The following is a 22,377-nucleotide window of genomic DNA, read 5'->3' on the forward strand; positions in this document are numbered from 1 at the left end:
ATCCATTGTACCACTTTTAGGACAAGGCAATGTCTGAGTACCACCAGTCGCCCAGCAAGGTGTCAAAAACTTGATCAAAAAAAGGGGAGAAAAATTATAAAGTACAGGTAGTCCTCTTCTTACAACAATTCACTTAGTGACTGTTCAAAGTTACGATGGCACTGAAAAAAGTGACTTATGACCATTTTTCACACTTATGACCATTACAGCATCCCCAGGGTCATGTGATTTACATTCGGATGCTTGGCAATCGATTCATACTTATGATGGTCACATTGTTCCAGGGTCATGTGATTGCCTTTTGCAACCTTCTGACAAGCAAAGTTAGTTAATTTTTCTTAATAGAGATGTTCTGTCTTCATATGTTTTGGGAAGCAGGGAGACACATATATTTCATTTTCTCCATTGGAGTTTCCAGTTCTTTCTTTCACGTCTGGTTTTTTGGGTGTCTCTCCTGCCTGTTTCCAGGTCCAAGAAGTTGTTGACTTTGAGAAGCTAGATGAATCTGCTGCTGCCTTCCAAGGACATGACGTAGGATTTTGCTGCTTGGGGACAAGCAGAGCCAAAGCTGGAGCGGTGAGGAGAAAAATAGGTCAATACCTGGGTCTGGGTGGAATTGAGAAAGGTGGAAAATTGAAAGGAAGTTAAGAGGTATAAAATACACCTTAGAGTGGACTTTGCTGGCAGGTGGGATTTCATGGATTGTTTCAGCCTTTCCCAACTTGGCATCCTCCTGTTATTATTAGACTACAGTTTTAGTTGCTCTGGGTACTAATGGTAATTGCATTTTCCATATACTTAGAGCAGGGGTGTCAAACTGCTGGCCCACGGGCCAGACGCATCATCTGGAAGGCGCGCCCACCCCATTGCCGGCAATGGCAAAACCGTCCCGATACGTTGTGCGACGTCACGTGACGTCGCAAGTTTGACAGGTCTGACTTAGAGAAACCAAACTGGAAAATGTGAGTTCCTTGGGATCTGAGAGACAGAAGATTGAAATGGCCGCTTGGCATTTTAAGGGAATGAGTTGGCCTGATGAGGAACGGGTATGAAGACTTTAGAAGTTTACTATGTTTCTTCCAAAATGCTAGAAGTGCATATCAACTTAGCTTATCTTTTGCCCATGGTAAGCCAATTTGCATGCCCTTTTCTAAATTTTATAGTTAACACAGGATTTTACCCAAATCACCCAAATTGTGCATTGTACTGGCTGTTTACAGGTTTAATTCTTTTGGAGTTATCTTGCACCTCTGGTGGGATAACATCTTCTGGGCCAATGGTTGCACTTAATTTGAGTGCATGAAAAGGGTGGAGGAAGATCCAACATATCAAAAAATAAATTTGATCTCAGTTCATTTGCATTTACATTTACATTTAATTAAGCATAACTATACATTATGCTATTCTCTGATCAGCATGTATTTATTTTTTTCTTTCCACATTAAAATTAATAGCAATTTTTGAGGTGCCTGATTATCATAAACATAGTTTTGGAGATGAAACAGCCCTGAAGACTCAGGTTAGATAACTCTTGATGTGTCATCTCTTGATATGTCAAACAGGCTCCAACTCATTCCAGGTCATTGGAAAGGGGAGACTTTTTCAAATAAGTAAATGCAACTTTCTCTAAATGCAGGATGGATTTGTGCATGTTGATCGTGATTATGTTGAACATGCAGCAAAGCTAGCCAAAGCTGGTGGCTGCCACCACTTTATCCTAGAGTCAAGCAAAGGTGCAGATAGCTCCAGCAGATTCCTCTATCTAAAGACCAAGGTATGTCTGATGGGCTGCAAAACGAGATACGCAGTGGGTGAGAGAACCAACTGGTTTCAGAGTTCTCCCCTGGTTGGGTCCCCAGCAGCGCAAGATCGGCCGATTTGCATTCCTGGCAATCTCCCTCACTCAGTTTCAGCTTGCTTTCTGCAAGAGAAAGCCAGACCACAGGGCCGCCTCCGTGGGTGCTGCTCTAGTGCTGAGAGGGAGAGGCTGGTCCTCATTCGGCCTACCAGCCCCGAGAGAGCCCCGTGCGAGCGGCTCGCTGGCCACTGAATCCTGGCTTTCGAGCGGGAGCAGCCTTCCCTGCTTGCCCTTAGCTGGCGCCAGGAGCAGCTACCATCACCCACCCTGCTTTTCGCAAGCCCAGCTATGCCACCGCTGCAGGTTTCCAACAGTGGGAGGCTCCGGGATGAGGGCCTGTCAGGGGTGAAGGAGTTGGGGCTGCTCCGGCGGGCCGTTTCTGTGGCAGTGGGGCATGCTGGTGCCCTGCCCTGCGCTGCGCTGCGCTTCACTGCGGGGGCTGTCCTGGGAAAGGTGGAAGTGCAGCTGTAGTCTGGGATGGTCAACCGCTTCGAGCCCTGTCTGGCCGGCTCTGTGCCTCCGTCCCCCAAGAGCAGCTGGTTGTGAGTTGCTAGTGTGCGCTTCCCTGAGTGCCGGATCTCCCCCCACCCGGGACTCCGGCCGCGTCTGCAGAAGGCGAGCAGGGCGAAGGGTGCTTTGGTGCATCTTCCATCCCTCCGGTGTGAAGGGCGCCTTCCTGCCCCAGTCCACAGCAGCATTGTTGGCGTGCATGGATTGACTCTGAGCGAATACGAGGTGTTTCTGTTGCTGGAATAAAGCTTATTAAATGAGCTAGCAACCTCCGAGTATCACTGATAGATCTTCCCCAACTTTCCTCTGGTGCTTCATAAAGAGTTAAGTGGGCATCAGGTTTCTTGGTAAAAATGGATTTGGAAGGAAATAAATGACAATGGGAAGGAAGGAAGGAAGGAAGGAAGGAAGGAAGGAAGGAAGGAAGGAAGGAAGGAAGGAAGGAAGGAAGGAAGGAAGGAAGGAAGGAAGGAAGGAAAGAAGGAAGGAAGGAAGGAAAGAAGGAAGGAACAATGGGAGAGAGAGGGAGAGAGAGAAATAGAGACAGGGAGAGAAAGAGAGAGAAATAGAGGGAGGGAGAAAAAGAGAGGGAGAGAGAGAAAGAGGGAGAGAAAGAGGGAGAGAGAGAAGGAGAAATAGGGAGGGAGAAAAAGGGAGAGAAATAAAGAGGGAGGAAAGAGGGAGAGAAATAGAGAGAGAAAGAGGGAGAGAGAAGGAGAAACAAATAGGGAAATAGGGAAATAGAGAGAGAAAGAGGGAGAGAGAAGGAGAAACAAATAGGGAGGGAGAAAAAGAGGGAGAGAGAAATAAAGAGGGAGAGAAAGAGGGAGAGAAGGAGAAAGAAAGGGAGGGAAATAGAGGGAGAGAGAGAAAGAGGGAGAAATAGAGAGAGGGAAAGAGGGAGAGAAAGAGAAAGAGGGAGAGACAAGGAGAAAGAAAGAGGGAAGGAAATAGAGGGAGAGGGAAAGGGAGAAATAGAGAGAGGGAAAGAGAAAAATAGAGAGAGGGAGAGAAAGGGAGACAGAGGAGAAAGAAAGAGGGAGGGGGAGAGGGCAGAGAGAGGGAGAGAAAGAGAGGGAGAGAAATTAAATTAGTAACGTGATTGTTGAATCTGGTTTCCCCACTAAATTTGCTTGTCAGAAGGTTGCAAAAGGTGATCACATGACCCTGGAACAATGTGCCCATCATAAATATGAATAGATTGCCAAGCATCTGAATGTAAATCACATGACCCTGGGGATACTGCAATGCTCATAAGTGTGAAAAATGGTCATAGGGCTTTTTTTCTCATAGAACGCTCAGAACGGAGTTCCGGCACCTTTTTCGGATAGAACCTTCTGGAGTAGGCAAGGTGGGTTGTATGACATGTGTGAGTTCTGGCACCTTTTTCTTTTACAAAAAAAGCGCTGTTCATAAGTCACTTTTTTCAGTGCCGTCATAACTTTGAACAGTCACTAAGTGAATTGTTGTAAGTTGAGGACTACCTGTACTTTATCATTTCCCCCCCCCTTTTTTTTTGGTCAAGTTTTTGACACTTTGCTGGGCGACTGGTGGTACTCGGACATTGCCTTGTCCTAAAAGACGTACAATGGATGAAAAGATTGGAAAGCCCCGTTTTAAAGAAGATCTCTAAACGTATCTTATTAAATTCCTCATAACCTCTCTTCTGTATGAGGCTCAGGGTGGCTTGCAAACTCCAAGCAATCTCGGCCATAAAAGAAACATAGCCAAGAGGGAATCTCATCGGTTATTCCCAGAAAATCCAAAAAGATCAATTCTTTGGAAGTGAGGCATCAGGTCCTCTAGGTCAGGGGTCGGCAACCTCGGCTCTTTTATGACTCGTGGACTTCAACTCCCAGAATTCCTGAGCCAGCTCAGGAATTCTGGGAGTTGAAGTCCACGAGTCATAAAAGAGCCGAGGTTGCCGACCCCTGCTCTAGGTAAACCCGCTCTGAGAAAAACCCACAGCGGCAACTTCACCTTCAGTTCAACCAGAGGCAGCACGGTTCTGCGCACGCGTCCCTTCGCGGGCAGTGGCACGTTGGAGTCTGCACCCCGTTCTCTCCCTCGCTCTCTGTCAGGGCTTCTCTCCGAGACTTCGTGACAGGTGAGCGATTGGCGCTTCCTCCGCTGGGACAGCAGCCGAAGGCCCCCCCCGCCAAGTAGGTGGCTAGTCCAGACGCCTGAAATGCAACTGGAGCCTGGCACGTAAACCAGGTGCGCTATTTCTGAGTCTAAAGATGGTTGCAGCATCTTTCCCCCCCCAACCCCCCTCTCTCTCTCTAATTAGGCTAGTAGGAGCTTCTCCAGAGAAGTCCCGGGAGGAAAAAGTTGCTGGATGTTTTGCCAGAAGAATGGGAAGGACCCCGGGAAGGACAACAAGGAGAAGGCGGGAAGGGTTTTTTGTTTTGTTTTGCCTTGGTGCGCAAGCAATGTTTTCCCGTGGACCGTTTCTCGGGGGGGGGGGAGAAACGGCGTCCTCAAAGAAAGACAGCGAGGCCTGTGGTTCAGTGACTTTTATTGCGAGGGAAATTATTTCTTAAAGGAAAAATAGCTGCTTGTTTTCCTTTACCAGTCTGCCCCGCCCTTATAGCCGGGAGCGATTTCTCAAATAAGTTGCCGAACAACACTTCCCAGCAGCTGCAAGCCTGTGGTGAAGGATTCTGGGATATGTAGTTCAACAACATCTGGGAATCTGTTGGTTCCTGGGTTGCTCTTAAATGAAAAAAAAAGGCATAGTATGATACCGTACACTTGTCAGAAAGAAGGAAAATGCCCATTCTTCACTTGTGGGAAGGTAAAACGTAGTAATTTTCTTCCAAATACAGAGTCTTTTACCTATATACTGGTTTAGGCTGTTCTTATAATCTTAATATAACAGCCTACCCCAGTACAGGTAATTCTAGACTTACAATTGTTCATTTAGTGACTGTTCAAAGCTACAACGGCATTGACATGACCATTTTTCACACTTATGACTGTCGCAGCATCCCCATGGTCTTCTGATTAAACTTCAGATGCTTGGCAACTGGTTCATATTTATGACGGTTGCAGCATCCCGGGGTCATGTGATCACTTTTTGCAACCTTCTGACAAGCAAAGTCAATGAGGAAGTCAGATTCACTTAACAACTGGGTTATTAACTTAACAACTGTAATGATTCACTTAACTGTGGTAAAAAAAAGTCATAAAATGGGGCAAAACTCACTTAGCAACATAAATTTTGGGCTCAGTTGTGGTTGTAAGTCAAGGACTATCTATATACCGGTATCTCTAATATTGTCTAGTTTATTGACAGCATAATCTCATCCTTTATTTCTGGTCATAGATCTTGCACGTGGCATGCCATGATCATATGATGGCCTGGCAGTAATTGTAAAAGTTGTTTTTGGTATACAGTATGGTTTTCCTTTGATTTATTTTGGAGAAATCAAACACTACTTGATCCAACAATGCTGTGTTTCCATTTTCATTATCAGTTTTCAAATAATTGATTTCTTGTGAAGTTGAAGTTGCAATCCTGTATAGTTTTATTTGAGAAAGAAATTGTCACTGAATCTCTTGGGACTAAACGTCTGCATTATGTAGGGAACTGAATTGTAAATGTCATTTTTAAAAAAAATCACTGCTGTTTTTTGCCAACAGTATGGCGGTTCCCAGTTCAGAAGAACAGAAGAAACAAAACTGTTTCATCTTGGGTTCTTCTGGAGAAACTGGGAAAGAATTGCTACTTGAAATCTTAAAGCAGCAAAAATTCTCTCGTGTGACCCTCATTGGCCGCCGAAAGCTAAATTTAGAAGGGACTCTTTACAGTAACGTGGTATGAAACAAAACTTTTTTTAAAATTTTACGTTTTTGTCCACTTTCTCATTCCCTTTAGAACTGGACAGAGATTTAAAGCTGGGTCTCTCTGGACATAATTTGCATTCTAAATGCTAACCACATGGATTTTTGTTATATATTATTATAGTCATCCTCAACATAGTGCTCAGAAAAAATACTGTAAATCTATGCTACCTGAAAATCCAATCTTATCTCTCAACATTTCTTGACACTAATGTTGATGAAATATATTTATAGTCATTAATAATATATTACATATCTTTTATTTTATTCTTCTCTATTCTATACCAATAGAACACCTTACAAATTTATCAAAAATATAAATAATTGAAAATATTGAATACTCTATCCAAAATACAAGACAATCAAGCAATTTTAAATACTTGTATAAATAATTATTCGTTTACTAACACTAATGATAAAAGAATTTGGAAATCGAATTATGTAGGACATAATATAGTACATGAACAATGTAAAGAATATGGTGCCATAAAGAAAACTGTCATATAAAAAAGAACTGGATAAACCAAACTGTCTTCAGTCTTTTATATACTAGATTATAATATCCATCACAGAGTTGCTGGTATTTCAAGATACTGGAGCCTTTTTTTATATGGTGTAGCTCTTAAGTTAGCTTACTGGCACTTTTGATTCAGACATTTCTATGCTCCTTCTTTCAATTAAATCTTAAGTGGTTTAGATAACTGTTTACATATAGATATAAAGAATAACAGTTGGAAGGGACCAGGAAATTTCTTCTTAGTTCTAGGTTACTTCTCTTCTTGATTTGTTTCAAACTTATCTCGGGTACATGAATCTATTCAATTCTTCAGTTCCTAAATGCTCCCAAGAATAACTTAACTAGCTTCTTGAACATCAGCAATGAGGGTGCTTTTCTTATTTCAGAGTGTAGCTTATTCCACAAGAAGGGAGCCTAGTAGAGAACATTTGCTTCTACGCTCCCTTTTATCACACCACACCTGGAAGGAAACTTCAGCATTCCTTCTCTGCCTTGTTCAGGTTGTGCATTTTAATATTTACATTTTATTGATTGTTTGATAATTTCATCTTGGCTTCTCAACATGAGTTGAGATTTTGTCCTTAGTCAGGAGATGTTCTGTCTTCATATGTTTTGGGAAGCAGGGAGACACATATATTTCATTTTCTCCATTGGAGTTTCCAGTTCTTTCTTTCACGTCTGGTTTTTTGGGTGTCTCTCCTGCCTGTTTCCAGGTCCAAGAAGTTGTTGACTTTGAGAAGCTAGATGAATCTGCTGCTGCCTTCCAAGGACATGACGTAGGATTTTGCTGCTTGGGGACAAGCAGAGCCAAAGCTGGAGCGGTGAGGAGAAAAATAGGTCAATACCTGGGTCTGGGTGGAATTGAGAAAGGTGGAAAATTGAAAGGAAGTTAAGAGGTATAAAATACACCTTAGAGTGGACTTTGCTGGCAGGTGGGATTTCATGGATTGTTTCAGCCTTTCCCAACTTGGCATCCTCCTGTTATTATTAGACTACAGTTTTAGTTGCTCTGGGTACTAATGGTAATTGCATTTTCCATATACTTAGAGCAGGGGTGTCAAACTGCTGGCCCACGGGCCAGACGCATCATCTGGAAGGCGCGCCCACCCCATTGCCGGCAATGGCAAAACCGTCCCGATACGTTGTGCGACGTCACGTGACGTCGCAAGTTTGACAGGTCTGACTTAGAGAAACCAAACTGGAAAATGTGAGTTCCTTGGGATCTGAGAGACAGAAGATTGAAATGGCCGCTTGGCATTTTAAGGGAATGAGTTGGCCTGATGAGGAACGGGTATGAAGACTTTAGAAGTTTACTATGTTTCTTCCAAAATGCTAGAAGTGCATATCAACTTAGCTTATCTTTTGCCCATGGTAAGCCAATTTGCATGCCACCTTTTCTAAATTTTATAGTTAACACAGGATTTTACCCAAATCACCCAAATTGTGCATTGTACTGGCTGTTTACAGGTTTAATTCTTTTGGAGTTATCTTGCACCTCTGGTGGGATAACATCTTCTGGGCCAATGGTTGCACTTAATTTGAGTGCATGAAAAGGGTGGAGGAAGATCCAACATATCAAAAAATAAATTTGATCTCAGTTCATTTGCATTTACATTTACATTTAATTAAGCATAACTATACATTATGCTATTCTCTGATCAGCATGTATTTATTTTTTTCTTTCCACATTAAAATTAGTAGCAATTTTTGAGGTGCCTGATTATCATAAACATAGTTTTGGAGATGAAACAGCCCTGAAGACTCAGGTTAGATAACTCTTGATGTGTCATCTCTTGATATGTCAAACAGGCTCCAACTCATTCCAGGTCATTGGAAAGGGGAGACTTTTTCAAATAAGTAAATGCAACTTTCTCTAAATGCAGGATGGATTTGTGCGCGTTGATCGTGATTATGTTGAACATGCAGCAAAGCTAGCCAAAGCTGGTGGCTGCCACCACTTTATCCTAGAGTCAAGCAAAGGTGCAGATAGCTCCAGCAGATTCCTCTATCTAAAGACCAAGGTATGTCTGATGGGCTGCAAAACGAGATACGCAGTGGGTGAGAGAACCAACTGGTTTCAGAGTTCTCCCCTGGTTGGGTCCCCAGGTTCTGTTTAATTTTTATATACAGAGTGCCAGTTCCTCCATTCTACTGCCATTCGGGATTAGACAGAGAAAGATAGTTCTTATTTAATGTATCCTCCAAGGAGGTCATGATTCATAGTTGGTTCTTTCCCCTACTCTTTTTTTTTGTAACATTTTATTGGTTTTCCAATTTGACATTTAAGTATTTGAAAAGCAACGTGGTGGGGTTAAATAATAATTCAATAGCATAAACCAGCAAAGCTTACATGAGGGGGATTTTGATTCATATGAATAATGGTCATAGGCGTAAGCAGATGCAAAAACATAAAGAATTGGAAGAAGAGATTAAATTGAAGGAGAAAGCTTTTATTTTGAATCCATCAGATAAGAGACTAAGGATTTCAATAAATTTGTTGAAAGAGCAATTTAATATGTTAATGGCGGATCAGGTTGCAACTAATTTGCGATATGCGAAACATAATACTTTTTGTAACGCAAACAAGCCCGGTAGGTGGCTAGCTTATCAATTAAGGAAAAAACAGAAGTTACGTACTATAGAGAAAATAGAATATAAGGGTAAAGAAACATATCAACAAAATTTGATTAAAAAGGGTTTTTTGGATTTTTATGAAAAGTTATATGTTAGTGAGAATATACAAACCTTAGATATAGATAAATATTTACAGGAAGCGCATATTCCTATGCTTTCATATGAACAACGGGAAGGGATGAATTGTTTAATCACTTCTGAGGAAATTATATCAGCAATTAAACAGTTAAAAGTGGGTAAGGCTCCTGGTACAGATGGCTTAACAGCAATTTATTATAAAACTTTACTTACAGAGATAGTAGAACCTTTAAAGGAACTATTCAATAATATCCAGGCTGGAGGGGAGGTGCCTCCATCCTGGAGAAGGGCTTTTATATCGTTGATCCCAAAGGAGGATCAAGATCTTACTCAGCCTAAGAATTATAGACCTATGTCGCTTTTAAATACAGATTATAAGATTTTTGCAAAAAATATTGGCAAATAGATTAATGTTAGTTTTGAAACAGATGGTTCATACAGATCAGTCTGGATTTATAACTGGAAGATATATGAAATATAATGTAAGACAAATAGTTAATTTAATTGAGTATTTGGATAAGAATAACCAAGTCCCTGCGGCATTGATATTTTTGGACGCTAAAAAAGCCTTTGATCAGTTGAACAGGCAATTTTTATTGAAAGTTGTGGATAAGATGAATTTTGGGGATAAATTTTTGCAATCTATCAAGGCCATATATCAACAACAATCGGCGCAAATTATAATTAATGAGGGATTAACAGATGCCTATTTTCGGCCTATTTGAAAGATCACTCGCAAGAACGCTATATTATGGAATGGAGAAAATGGATTGAGTTTATCCAGAACAAGTATAGGGTTAAGAAATTTTATGTAGCATTTGAATAAGTCTTCTTTCGTTTTTTTTTTCTCTTTTCTTATTTTAGTTTCTTTTTATATATATTCAATATTATTAAGGCTTGTTTTATCCTATATAAGCTAGAGAATGTTGGATTTTAGAGTTTATAGTTGTTAGTATATGATTGTTTATGATTGCTTTTTATATATATACCTTGTATTTAGCTTTGGGAAGTCGGGGGGGGGGAGGGGGGGAGGGGGGGAGGTAGGGGGGGGAGGAGGGAGGGGGAAGGGGGGATTTTTAAAGGAAAATTGTACCTTAAAACTTTTCAATAAAAAAAAAAAGACAGGGGTGTCCCCTGTCACCATTACTGTTTGTTTTAACATTGGAGATTTTATTGATTAAAATTCGGGAATCAACTAAAATAAAGGGAATAAAAATAAAGCAGAATGATTATAGGTTAAGAGCATTTGCGGATCACTTGGTTGTTACATTATCTCAATCGATTCAATCGGTTATAGATTTGATGGAAATCATAAGTCAATATGGGAAAGTTTCAGGTTTTAAGGTAAATAATAATAAGACTAAAATAATATCTAAAAATATGACTATGAATGAAAAGGAAATGTTAGCAAAATTGACAGGTTATGAAATAGTGAAAAAGGTTAAATATTTGGGAGTATATATTACAGCCTCTAATGTGAAATTATATAAGAATAATTATGAGATGTTATGGTTAAAAGTACAAAAGGATTTAAATAATTGGAAAAAAATACAATTATCTTTGTTGGGAAAAATTGCAGTTGTTAAAATGAATGTTTTACCAAAGTTTCTCTTTTTGTTTCAAATGATACCTATTTTGAAAAAGGATGCTAATTTGGATGATTGGCAGAAGGGTATTAATAAATTTATTTGGGCGGGGGGAAAACCGAGAGTTAAACTTAAGATTTTACAAGACGCTCGGGAAAGAGGAGGACTTAAGGTGCCTAATTTGAAATTATATTATGATGCAGTGGTTTTAACACTGGTTAGTGATTGGCTCAATTTAACCAATAAAAGTATACTTTATCTGGAGGGATGGGATTTATTATATGGCTGGCATGCATATTTGATTTATGATAAAAAAGTTGATAAGGCTTTTAAATCTCATATTTTAAGAAGTGCTTTATTGCGTGTTTGGAAAAAGTATTATAAGTTGAATTATAAAATACCAATTTGGGGGATTCCTGGACACGCGATAGAGGGTGTATCTATGGGTATGAGTTTGGATATGATTTCTTATAAGCAATTACTTAGATTGGTAGGGAATGATTGGCAATTAAGGTCGGTAGCCGAGTTAAAACAAGAAAATATCGTACAGTCTTGGTTTCAGTATACCCAATTGCAAGCTAGGTGGAAATTAGATCAGAAGGTTGGTTTGACACTGATGGATGAAAATTTGGTAAAACAGATTAAAGATCAAACTCGAGCGCATATAAAGAGAATTTATAATGCTTTAATAGAATTGGATTCGGAAACGGAATTGGTGAAAGACTGCATGGTAAAGTGGGCTCAAAATATTCAAGAATCGATCCCATTAGATGTTTGGGAGGTAATTTGGGTTAGAAATGTAAAATTTACTCAAGCCCAAAATTTAAGAGAAAATTTTTATAAAACGTTTTATAGATGGCATTTGGATCCCAAAAAGCTGTCTTGTATATATTCCAATTTACAGCCCAAATGTTGGAGATGTGGTAGTTTGGACGCTACTTATTTTCATATTTGGTGGACTTGTAGAAATATAAAAGCTTTTGGGATTAAAATTTGGTGGAACATTCAAAAGATTTTTAAGAGAAAGATAAAGTTTACCCCACAATTATTTTTATTGGGTGTTATTACAGATTGTGATACTAAAGAAATTAACTTGATGTTGAATTTGATAACAGCTGCGAGGTTATTGGTAGGGCAATATTGGAAGAAGGATTGCCTGCCTACTATAGAGGAGTGGACGCTTAAAGTGTCAAATTTAGCAGAAATGGCTAAGATTTCTGCTTACTTGAAGGATCATTCACAAGAAAGATACATTTCGGTTTGGAGAAGATGGATAGACTATATTCAGAAAAAATATGGGACCAAAAAGTTCCATTTAGCTTATGAGTAAATTTTAGATTGTTATAACTTAAACCTTTTTTTATTATTATGAGTTATAATAATATATATATTATATGGTATTATTATTGTATTAGTATAAGTTGGATACTTTTAGATTGTTTGTAATTATGTTATAGGTGGGTTAAAATGGGTTAAAGTGGGTTAAAGTGCATTATGTATTTGGTTGGTTAATGTCAGTTAGATTATGATTATTATATATTTGTAACCCTGTAATCAGCTTTGGGAAGTGGGGGAGGGGGAGGGGGGTTTAGGGGTGAGTTGGGGATGGGATAATATTGTAACTTTTATAAAACTTTTCAATAAATAAATAGCATAAACTTTAGTACCGATCTCAGGTTACATTATCAAATATTCCTTCTCTTTTCCCCTTAATCAAGGTAGTACATTTCTGATTAAATCAACTCAATAAAAACATCATTGTTACATTTATCAATACATTTTTAACTTATACATATTTTAATTAATCTGGGTATAACAATCCATGTCCTTTTGTTAATTTTTACTTAATTTTTAAATTCTCACCAATATTCCAATCAACCTTTAAAATCCATAATTTTCAAGCTCTGGGTAACCAAGGTTTCCCTTATCTCACTTCATAAGAGACTATAATATCCAAAATACACGTTTTACCTGTTTTAATGTAATCTTATGCTATTTCCTAAAGATTTTCTATTTCCCACCATACTAAATATTCTAGTTAATAATAAACTCTCCCCTTTTAGTAGATTATAGCCATTATAGATATTGCCTGGGTTAATCAATAACTCAAACATATTCCTGATAGTTAATTTTTATTTCCCTTTGAATCCTAATTTTTCAATATTGTACAAATCAGAGCCTTATTTCCCACTAATTTCTAACTATTTTAAATCTAATAACCCAGATTCCCCTTATCTGTTCCTTTCCCAAGTGTAGACTACCACTCGTAATTCCATAATAGGCAATCTGATGCCTTCTAGATACATTCAGAGACAAGCTCCAACATTCCCCAAGAAATATTGCTTCAGCAGAGGAAGCAAGTCCCTTCTAGAGCAATGGCTCCAGGAGATACTGTTCTTTATTACAATTGTTTTTCCAGGTTGCTCAAGTAATATGTGCAAAGGAAAAAGCTGCACTGTGACCTACAGCATAACGTAGGTGGCAATACATTTTCGTTTTTCTTGGCTGAAGATCTATGGTTTGTCAAATTCTAGCCATTACAGAGCATGCAGGTTACTTTTTTTCTGCAGTTTATAATTCTAAGAGTGTAACCTAATAGTACTTGTGAAGGTAGATCTCCTCTGTCATATGAGGATCTTCAGCAATCCTTCCTTCTGTTTTATTTTGATGTGTATACTTTTCAGCTTCCATGTGTTTCTATGTACAGGAGAGAGAGCTCAACCAATGGAGGTTGTTTTATTCCTTCCCTCTTTAGGGTGAAGTAGAGAACAGGATTAAGGCACTTGGATTTGACAGATTCTCCATATTTAGACCAGCGTAAGTACATTGTATATGTGAATCTGATGGAAGAACAAACCGTCAGTTGATCGGCATGTAGAAGGATGCTCGTTCCATCACATAGGAAGTTGTCTTAGTTGTGAGTGTTGCTGATTAGCTAAGATTTGAAGTTTCTCATTGTAACAAAATTAGTTATTTAATTCAACTTCTTTTTTAGCTATTGCTTAAAAAAATTAATAACCTTACTTGTAGGCTGGTTAGGGTTAGGGTTAGGGTTAGTCAAGAGTACACCAAATAAGCAGCGTAGATGTAGAAAGGTTTCTGATTTCAGCACGTGGTACCGGGAGCGAGGATGAGCAGCCACCTGAGCTCAGGCTCGTGTATTTCAATGCCAGGTCTGTAATGAATAAAGCACCTCTCATTCGCGATCTGATTGAGGAGGAGCATGCGGACCTGGCTTGCATTACGGAGACCTGGTTGGGCCCAGAGGGCGGGGTCCCCCTGGTTGATCTTAGCCCATCAGGTTTCCGGGTGCTACACCAGCCTAGGGCTCAAGGTAGGGGCGGTGGAGTGGCAGTTGTTGTGAGGGAGACCTTATGTCCGCGGGAGACCACCATAGTCCAGATAGCCGGGTGTGAGTCCCTCCTCCTGAGATGTGGTCCCAGAGCTCAGTTGGGCTTGCTGTTGGTGTATATTTCACCTAGACACGTGGCAGCTGTTGTGACTCAGGGCCAGCCTGTGGGTCCGACAGCCGGCTCTGATGTATCGGATGACTCTGAGGGGGAGGAGGGAAACGAACCGGCTGATGATGGTTTGGAGGAGGGAAACGAACCGGCTGATGATGATTTGGAGGCTTTGCAGAGTCCTCAGCCGGGGACCTCTTCTCAGCTGTGTGAGCCCGAGAGTGCGGAGGATGATGACCCACAGCTGGCCCTGTTCAAGGACGCCCGACGCAGGAGGCAGACGAGCAGGGACAAACAAAGAAAGACTATGGGACTCCTCGGGAGGAGGCACAGGGAGACCACGCCCTGAGCTCTCTATAAAAGAAGTGTTTGGGGAGGGGCTGGTTGCTGAAAGCAACTTTTCCGCTTGAGAAGACTAGCTCTTGTGTTTTTGTTAACTGCGTAATTAAATCTTGGCAGAAGCCTTTTAGCCTTGGACGCTTTCCAGACTCTTCTTTTGATTAGGGGTGCGAGAAGAGGGCTGGTTCAGAACAGCAGCAGCCCTGCCTGAGCTTCTCGATATCCTCTCAGGGTTGGTGGTTGAGTTCCCCAAACTTATAGTTTTGGGTGACTTCAACCTACCATCCCTGGGGGGATCATCTGAGTTAGCTCGGGAGTTCATGGCTTCCATGACGGCCATGGACCTGAAGCAGGTTATTCTGGGCCCAACTCACGGAGGGGGTCACACGCTCGATCTGGTTTTTCTATCTGGACGGTGGTTAGATGATCTTGGGGGGGGTTCCCCAATTAATTTACCCCTGTCATGGACCGATCATCATCTCCTGCAGATGGTCTTCCGTTTTGCCACTCCCTGTCGTGGGGTTGCTGAGCTAACAAGATGGTTCCGCCCTAGGCGCCTTATGGACCCTGAGCGGTTCCAAACGGCGCTTGGGCCCCCACCTGCCTCCTTTGCTCACAGCTCGGTCGATGCCCTGGTGGAAGCCTGGGAAAGGGCAGCCACAGAGGCACTCGACCAAGTTGTACCCATGCGGCCCTTGACCCGACGCAGATCCCAACGGGCCCCATGGTTCTCCATGGAGCTCCGCGAGATGAAGCGTCGGAGACGGGGCATAGAGAGCTGTTGGAGGTCCAGCCGATCCGAATCCGACCGGTTACGACTAAGGTCGTTTACGAGAACTTATCTCGCAGCATTGAGGGTGGCTAGGTCTAACCACTTTGCCACCCTCATTGCATCCGCAGAGAATCGCCCGGCCGCCCTGTTTAGGGTGACTCGCTCTCTCCTTAATCAGGAGGTGAGGGAGGAACCCTTGCAGGGTCGAGCCGAGGAGTTTAGTCGATTTCTGTCGGACAAAATCGCTCGGATCCGGACCGGTTTGGACTCCGACTGGGCAGAGTCTGACGAAGAGGATACGGGCGGTCTTGTCGATTTAATCTGGGAAGAGTTCGATCCTGTGACCCCTGAAGAAGTGGACAAGATCATGGGGAAGCTGAGCTCCACCACGTGTTTGTTGGACCCGTGCCCCTCCTGGCTGACTTATGCAGCCCGGGATGGGACACGAGGCTGGCTCCAGGCAGTGATTACTGCTTCTTTGAGTCAGGGTAGTTTTCCCGCCGCCTTGAAGGAGGCGGTGGTGAGACCCCTCCTCAAGAAGCCTGCCTTGGACCCAGCAATTTTAAACAACTATCGTCCGGTCTCCAACCTTCGCTTTTTGGCGAAGGTTGTTGAGAGCGTGGTGGCGCATCAGCTCCCTTTGTTCTTGGAGGAAGCTGACTACCTAGACCCGTACCAATCGGGTTTCAGGCCCGGGTACAGCACGGAGACGGCATTGGTCGCGCTGGTGAATGATCTCTGGCGGGCTCGGGACAGGGGTTGTTCCTCTGTCCTAGTCCTTTTAGACCTCTCAGCGGCTTTTGATACCATCGACCATGGTATCCTGCTGCGACGTCTCAGGGGGTTAGGAGTGGGAGGCACGGTTCTCCAGTGGTTCTCCTCTTACCTCCTGGGACGTTCGCAGTCGGTGTTAGCAGGGGGGCAGAGATCGACCCTGAGACCTCTCATTTGTGGAGTTCCTCAGGGATCGGTTCTCTCGCCTCTCCTGTTCAACATCTATATGAAGCCGCTGGGTGAGATCATTCGTGGTTTTGGAGTTGGGTATCACCAATATGCTGATGATACCCAACTTTTTATTTCTACCCCAAACCACCCCAGCGATGCCCTCAACGTGATGTCCCGTTGCCTGGAGGCGGTCCGGGTCTGGATGGGGAGGAACAGGTTTCGACTCAACCCTGACAAGACTGAGTGGCTGTTCGTGCCGGCATCCCGGGAAATTCCGATTATTCCATCATTGGCCATGGGGGGTGAGCTATTACCCCCCGTAGATAGGGCCCGCAACTTGGGGGTCCTTCTAGATTCACAGCTCTCTTTGGAAGAGCATATTGGAGCTGTGACTAGGGGGGCCTTTGCCCAGGTTCGCCTGGTGCGCCAGTTGCGGCCCTATCTAGACCGGGATGCCTTGCGCACAGTCACTCATGCGCTCGTGACCTCTCGTCTAGACTACTGTAATGCTCTCTACATGGGGCTGCCCTTGAGGTCCACCCGGAGACTCCAGCTGGTGCAGAATGCAGCCGCGCGAGTCGTCTTGGGAGTTTCCCGATACTCCCATGTTACACCTCTGCTCCGCGAGCTGCATTGGCTACCGGTTGCTCTCCGGGTGAGGTTCAAGGTGTTAGTTATGACGTACAAAGCCCTTCATGGCATGGGTCCGGATTACCTACGGCAACACCTGCGACCGGCGTCAACGTCCCTCCGTCCAGTGCGCTCCCACAGAGAGGGCCTCCTCAGGGTGCCGCCGATCAAAGAATGCCGATTGGTGACCCCCAGGGGGAGAGCGTTCTCTGTGGGCGCGCCAGACCTTTGGAACAGCTTACCGGTTGAGCTCCGGACGGCCCCCGACCTTCGCTCCTTCCGGCGCGATCTTAAAACATTCTTTTTCGAACAAGCTGGCCTGGTCTGACGGGATGGGGTTGGGTTTTTAAAATTAGTTTTTAACTTAATATGTATTGTTTTTATGGGCATGATGTTTAATTGGTTTTTAATGGTTTTTTAATTTTTGTATCTGATTTTTATTGTGTATTGCCCTGTTCACCGCCCTGAGTCCTTCGGGAGAAGGGCGGTATAGAAATCAAATTATTAAATTAAATTAAATTATTGCAATGTAGCCAATTTCAAAATTTGATCTCCAAGAATGGAGGTATGAGTATACTGCCATTCACACATGCTTAAGCAAATTGGTGAAAACTAATACCAGTGGTGATTTTGAGTAAATTTGAGAACCTAAACCACAGGTATCATTTATGCAGAGTCAGATTTAAGAGTTTATTTTGTATGTAATTGGGGGTGCAGTCCAAGTCACAATGCTGTGAAGCAGATTAACATACAAATGAGTAAGTTAATTTGTTTTGTTTTTCATTGATGAGCAGAAATTTAAGCCCTGGCCCTCGCCAAGGCAAAACCAAAATTCACACTGCAGATCACAGAGAACCATTTTCCTTCACCTGTGGCTGTTCAACATATTATTTGAACCACACAGATTCATAGCAGAAATTAACAACAGCCTCTCCCAGGGCCATTGCTTTCTCAGCCAAACTATATATACAGCTACCATGGTGTGGCTGCCCTTTCCTAGCTTGGGCAAATACCTTTGCTCTACTGGAAACACAATTTAGTATTATCTTTTTCTTTTTAAGGATTTTCTATAGTTGGTTAATAGGGACGCGGTGGCTCAGTGGGTTAGGACGCTGAGCTTGTCGATCAGAAGGTCGGCAGTTTGGCGGGTCGAATCCCGAGTGCCGCGTAACAGAGTGAGCGCCTGTTACTTGTCCCAGCTTCTGCCAACCTAGCAGTTCGAAAGCACGTAAAAATGCAAGTAGAAAAATAGGAACCACTATGGTGGGAAGGTAACAGCGTTCCGTGCGCCTTTGGTGTCTAGTCATGCCGGCCACATGACCACGGAGACGTCCTCGGACAAGCGCTGGCTCTTCGGCTTTGAAACGGAGATGAGCACCGGCCCCTAGAGTCGGAAACGACTAGCACGCATGTGCGGGGGAACCTTTACCTTTACCTTTATAGTTGGTTAATTTTGGCATCCCCAGCAACAGATGTTGCCTTATCAAGAAGTTTTATTTCTTCACCATCTCTCTGGTCTTGAATGCACCTCATTTCCCAACCTTGAAGAAAAAGAAGTAAAATCACCAGTAAACTGCTGAATGCACACAGGATTTTTTTCTGTTTGCCAGTAGGGTACAAATTTACATGTGTTTTAGGATGAAGCAGAGCATAACTGTTTTTAACAAAGTTCTTAGAGCTTGATTGAACTGTGCTTTTTCCCTCTATTATATAACCAAGGAGATGCACTACAATATTTCCATTTATACAAAAGAGCCAATAGGGACAAGAATCAATTCAGCTAGAAGCACCATCTTAAGCATTAGTACCACATAATGTTACACTTGTAATCAAACTTTTCAGTACATTCTATTGACAGGCAGGTAAATTTTATCAAGCGTTCTATCAATAATCAAACATAACTCATTATAATGAAGGCTTTCATGTATTAAAACCCACTGTTCCTATCTCATCCTTCCGTGGCTTGTTTTGCAATTATCTTGCTACATACTTCTTTGGTGTGAATAAGAAAATATTATCTTCTTGTTGCTGCTTTGTTGAGAACAACAAAAGCCAGGTAACATATAACTGAGAAAAAAGTAACTGTTCTGCCTTTCTTCCCTAGGGTGCTGCTATGTGATCGCCAGGAATCTCGGCCTGGTGAATGGATGGCCAGGAAAGCCCTAGGAGTGGTAGCCCATTTCTTTCCCACGTATATGTCTATCCCTGTCACAACAGTGGCTCGAGCAATGGCCAATATTGCAGTGATGCCAGCAAAAGATGGGCAGAAAGTGGAGGTGCTGGAAAATGCAGCCATCCATGCCCTTGGTCAGTCAAAGTAATCAACAGAGAAGAAGGGATGTTTCTTGGATAGCTTTGTAATGAAGGGGTTCCATTGATTCCCAAAGCCCAGCTTTACTTGCAATTTTTTTATACTGCAGAGGCTCTTTGAATAATAAGAACCTATGAATGGCATTTGAATTGCATTTCATAGGATTGTTGCATCAGGAGCATGTGATCCTGAAATAACTAAAAAAAAAAGCCTTAATGTCATTGGTGCTCTTTCAAAAGCTTTAAACGTGGATCCTGCCTCTTAATAAAATTAATTAATTAGCTACGGAATTGTGTATGGTCTGTTGATTAAACACTAATGTCAACAGTGCAACTTAAAAATGCATGGTGGACAGAATGAAGATATGAATGTATAAACTTTATTATGGTCAAAATCCAGGAATATCAAGCAGAATGCAGAAACATTTATACAGTAGCCATATAGAGACTCCTTGTACAAAATTCACTAGTTTTATAGGAATGTTATGAAGAGCTCCTGTTAATCTCATTTCAGGCCTTATATGCTGCTGCAGAGACTTCGGCTTATTTGTTGCCTAGGTGCCTATCTAATACACCAATCCTTCATTTAGTGACTTCGTTCTGGTCCACCAACCAGGTGATTAAGCAAAACGGTCATTAAGACTTTCAGAAATAAGAGGTCTAATGCTTAGCCATTTGCATATGGGCTATAGGGACCCTGAATAAACAAAGATAAAGGGGAGAATCCACTAACTGGTTCATGAGACTTCTCACACCACCAGCCTATGCTTGAGACTGTCATAAGGCAAACTTATGAGTGATATTCAACTATTTCCATCTTCCAAGCTACCTCATGGCCAGGATCTTCCTGGTCAACAGATGTTTCATAGCCTCTTTCACATCTTTGTTCCTCAGGCTGTAGATGACTGGATTCAGAAGAGGTATCACCAGAGTATAAAACAGAGAGACCACTTTGTCTTGATCTTGTGATCCATCCTTGTTCCTTGGCTGGGCATACATGAAGATGGCAGTGCCATAGAAGAGGCTCAGAATGATCAGGTGGGAAGAGCAGGTGGAGAGGGCCTTTTGTCGTCCTTGCGTAGAGTGGCTCCAGAGGACATTCCACAAAACCCGGAGATAAGAGACAAAGATGGTAGTGATGGTTACTATGGCAATGACAGTTGTGGAAACAAAAAGGATTACTTCAGAAAGCTGAGTGTCAGAGCAAGAGAGCTTCAAGACAGCAGGGATATCACAGAAGAAGTGGTTGATATGGCTTGGCCCACAATAGGACAACCGGAAAGCTCCGCTAGTCTGAACGATGGAACCCACTAAACCACAACTGTAAGCCCCCAGCACAAGGCAAATGCAATTCTTCTGGGTCATGAGTAAGGTATAGGTCAAAGGGTGGCAAATGGCCAGGAAACGATCATAGGCCATGGCTGCCAGGAGAAAACATTCTGTTGTCACCACAGTAGTAAAACAAAACATCTGAGCTGCACAAGATGGAAGGGAAATGGAAGCCTTGCCCTGTTGTAGCTGAGCCTCCAGTGCCTTGGGTGCAATGACCGAGGAATAGCAAAGATCCAAGAGAGAGAGGTTGCTGAGGAAGAAGTACATTGGAGTGTGCAGACGCTGTTGAGTTCTGATCAAGATGACCATCCACCCATTGCCAAGTACCGTAAGCACATACAGGAGAAGGAACATGCTGGAGAAGAGAGGACTCAGTTCAGGTTTCTCTGTAAAGCCTAGGAGAATGAATGTGGTCACAGTGCTTCTATTTTCATCTTCTGAGGAACTGTAGCTGGGCCTGTGAGATCTTCAGACGAAACCATAGATATGATACATCACAATAAATAGGCATAGGGTTAAAAGTAACCGTAAAACTTAAAATACAAACAAAGATGCTTCTTTAAAAGAAAGTGGAAGGAAAGCAGAAGCATTGGTAGATTAGATTATGTATCTATAAAATTGCCCATGGATGCACACGCGTGTACACAGAGATCCATACACACAAGCCAGAAAGCTAGAGGTAAGCAAACAAGACACCATCAGTGCAATCCCTTAATATGCCTATAACAGGGGTCCCTGACCCCCAAGCTGTGGACTGGTACCAGTCTGTGGCCATGCAGGCCATGCCAGCGAGTGAAGCTTCACCTGCGCATGTGCAGAATTTAGGCAAGTGTGTGAAACCATGACACCACCACCACCCCAAGTTTGTAGATTTTTTTCTCCAGTGAACTGGTCCCCAGTGCCCCAAAAGGTAGAGGGCTGCTGGTCTATAATTAGTCCTCACTTTGTGATCACAATAGGATCAGGAATATCCATCACTAAGAAATTCATTGTAAAGTCTGACATCACATGACCATGTGGCCATTGTAACTCTAGATGAACAGGTCGTTCACCAGAAAGCAGGCAGTTGAGGGACTCCCAAAGAAGGGTAGGAGGACCACAGGGGGATGGGGAAGTCCTGGAAGTCTCAGCACCAGCTGCACATGGGTTGCGGCTGCTACAGTGCGTCCTAAGCTTAGGGGATCCGGGGAAAGAGAGCGTGGGGTGCATGCAGGCCTGTATATGAGCGCAGAAAGGTTATTGAAAGAAGGCACCAGCTCAGGAGCTTCCTGGGGTATTGCAGCGCTGGAGCTCCAAGAAGCCTCTGAGTCACTGCGTGACACTAAGCTGCAGCCACCCCTGTATGCCTCAGCCAGCAACTCAGCGCAAAGCTGTATGCCCCGTCCAGCAACTCAGCGTAAAGCTGCTGTTTCCCTGGGAAGCACCAGCAGCATGGCACAAAGCTGTGGGTCTGGGTCTACAAGAAGCCCCCAAGCTGCAGCACAGTGTAAAGCCCAGCCCCAGCAGCCCAGGACAAAGGGGCTTCTTGGCATTCGGTGGCATTCTGGGTCTGCAAGAAA

General features: G+C 42.8%; 2 protein-coding genes across 2 annotated transcripts; one reads left to right on the plus strand and one right to left on the minus strand.

Annotated features, from left to right (window-relative positions):
* Nucleotides 1–4,375: 4,375 nt before the first annotated feature.
* Nucleotides 4,376–19,758, plus strand: LOC308662550 (oxidoreductase HTATIP2-like). The gene is made up of 6 exons (XM_081318492.1): nt 4,376–4,475; nt 6,014–6,188; nt 7,445–7,552; nt 8,615–8,752; nt 13,785–13,846; nt 19,281–19,758. The coding sequence occupies exons 2-6, from the start codon at nt 6,015–6,017 to the stop codon at nt 19,495–19,497; spliced, it is 699 nt and encodes a 232-aa protein (XP_081174618.1). The 5' UTR covers nt 4,376–4,475; nt 6,014; the 3' UTR covers nt 19,498–19,758.
* Nucleotides 19,759–20,311: 553 nt separating this feature from the next.
* Nucleotides 20,312–21,793, minus strand: LOC308662815 (olfactory receptor 5AR1-like; the record flags this gene model as incomplete). Its single annotated transcript, XM_081318960.1, has 2 exons — nt 20,312–21,284; nt 21,762–21,793. The coding sequence occupies 2 exons, from the start codon at nt 21,791–21,793 to the stop codon at nt 20,312–20,314; spliced, it is 1,005 nt and encodes a 334-aa protein (XP_081175086.1).
* Nucleotides 21,794–22,377: the final 584 nt, after the last annotated feature.

Source organism: Vipera berus, assembly GCF_964194415.1.
Source record: "Vipera berus genome assembly, chromosome: 2".
Taxonomy (NCBI): domain Eukaryota; kingdom Metazoa; phylum Chordata; class Lepidosauria; order Squamata; family Viperidae; genus Vipera; species Vipera berus.

What these genes read in the sequence shown, in the direction of transcription:
- LOC308662550 (XM_081318492.1), top strand. Translation starts at nt 6,015, where the DNA reads ATGGCGGTTCCCAGTTCAGAAGAACAGAAGAAACAAAACTGTTTCATC. An exon ending in GGACTCTTTACAGTAACGTG is followed by an intron (nt 6,189 to 7,444) that starts GTATGAAACAAA and finishes GCCTGTTTCCAG; the next exon opens with GTCCAAGAAGTTGTTGACTT. An exon ending in TCCTCTATCTAAAGACCAAG is followed by an intron (nt 8,753 to 13,784) that starts GTATGTCTGATG and finishes TTCCCTCTTTAG; the next exon opens with GGTGAAGTAGAGAACAGGAT.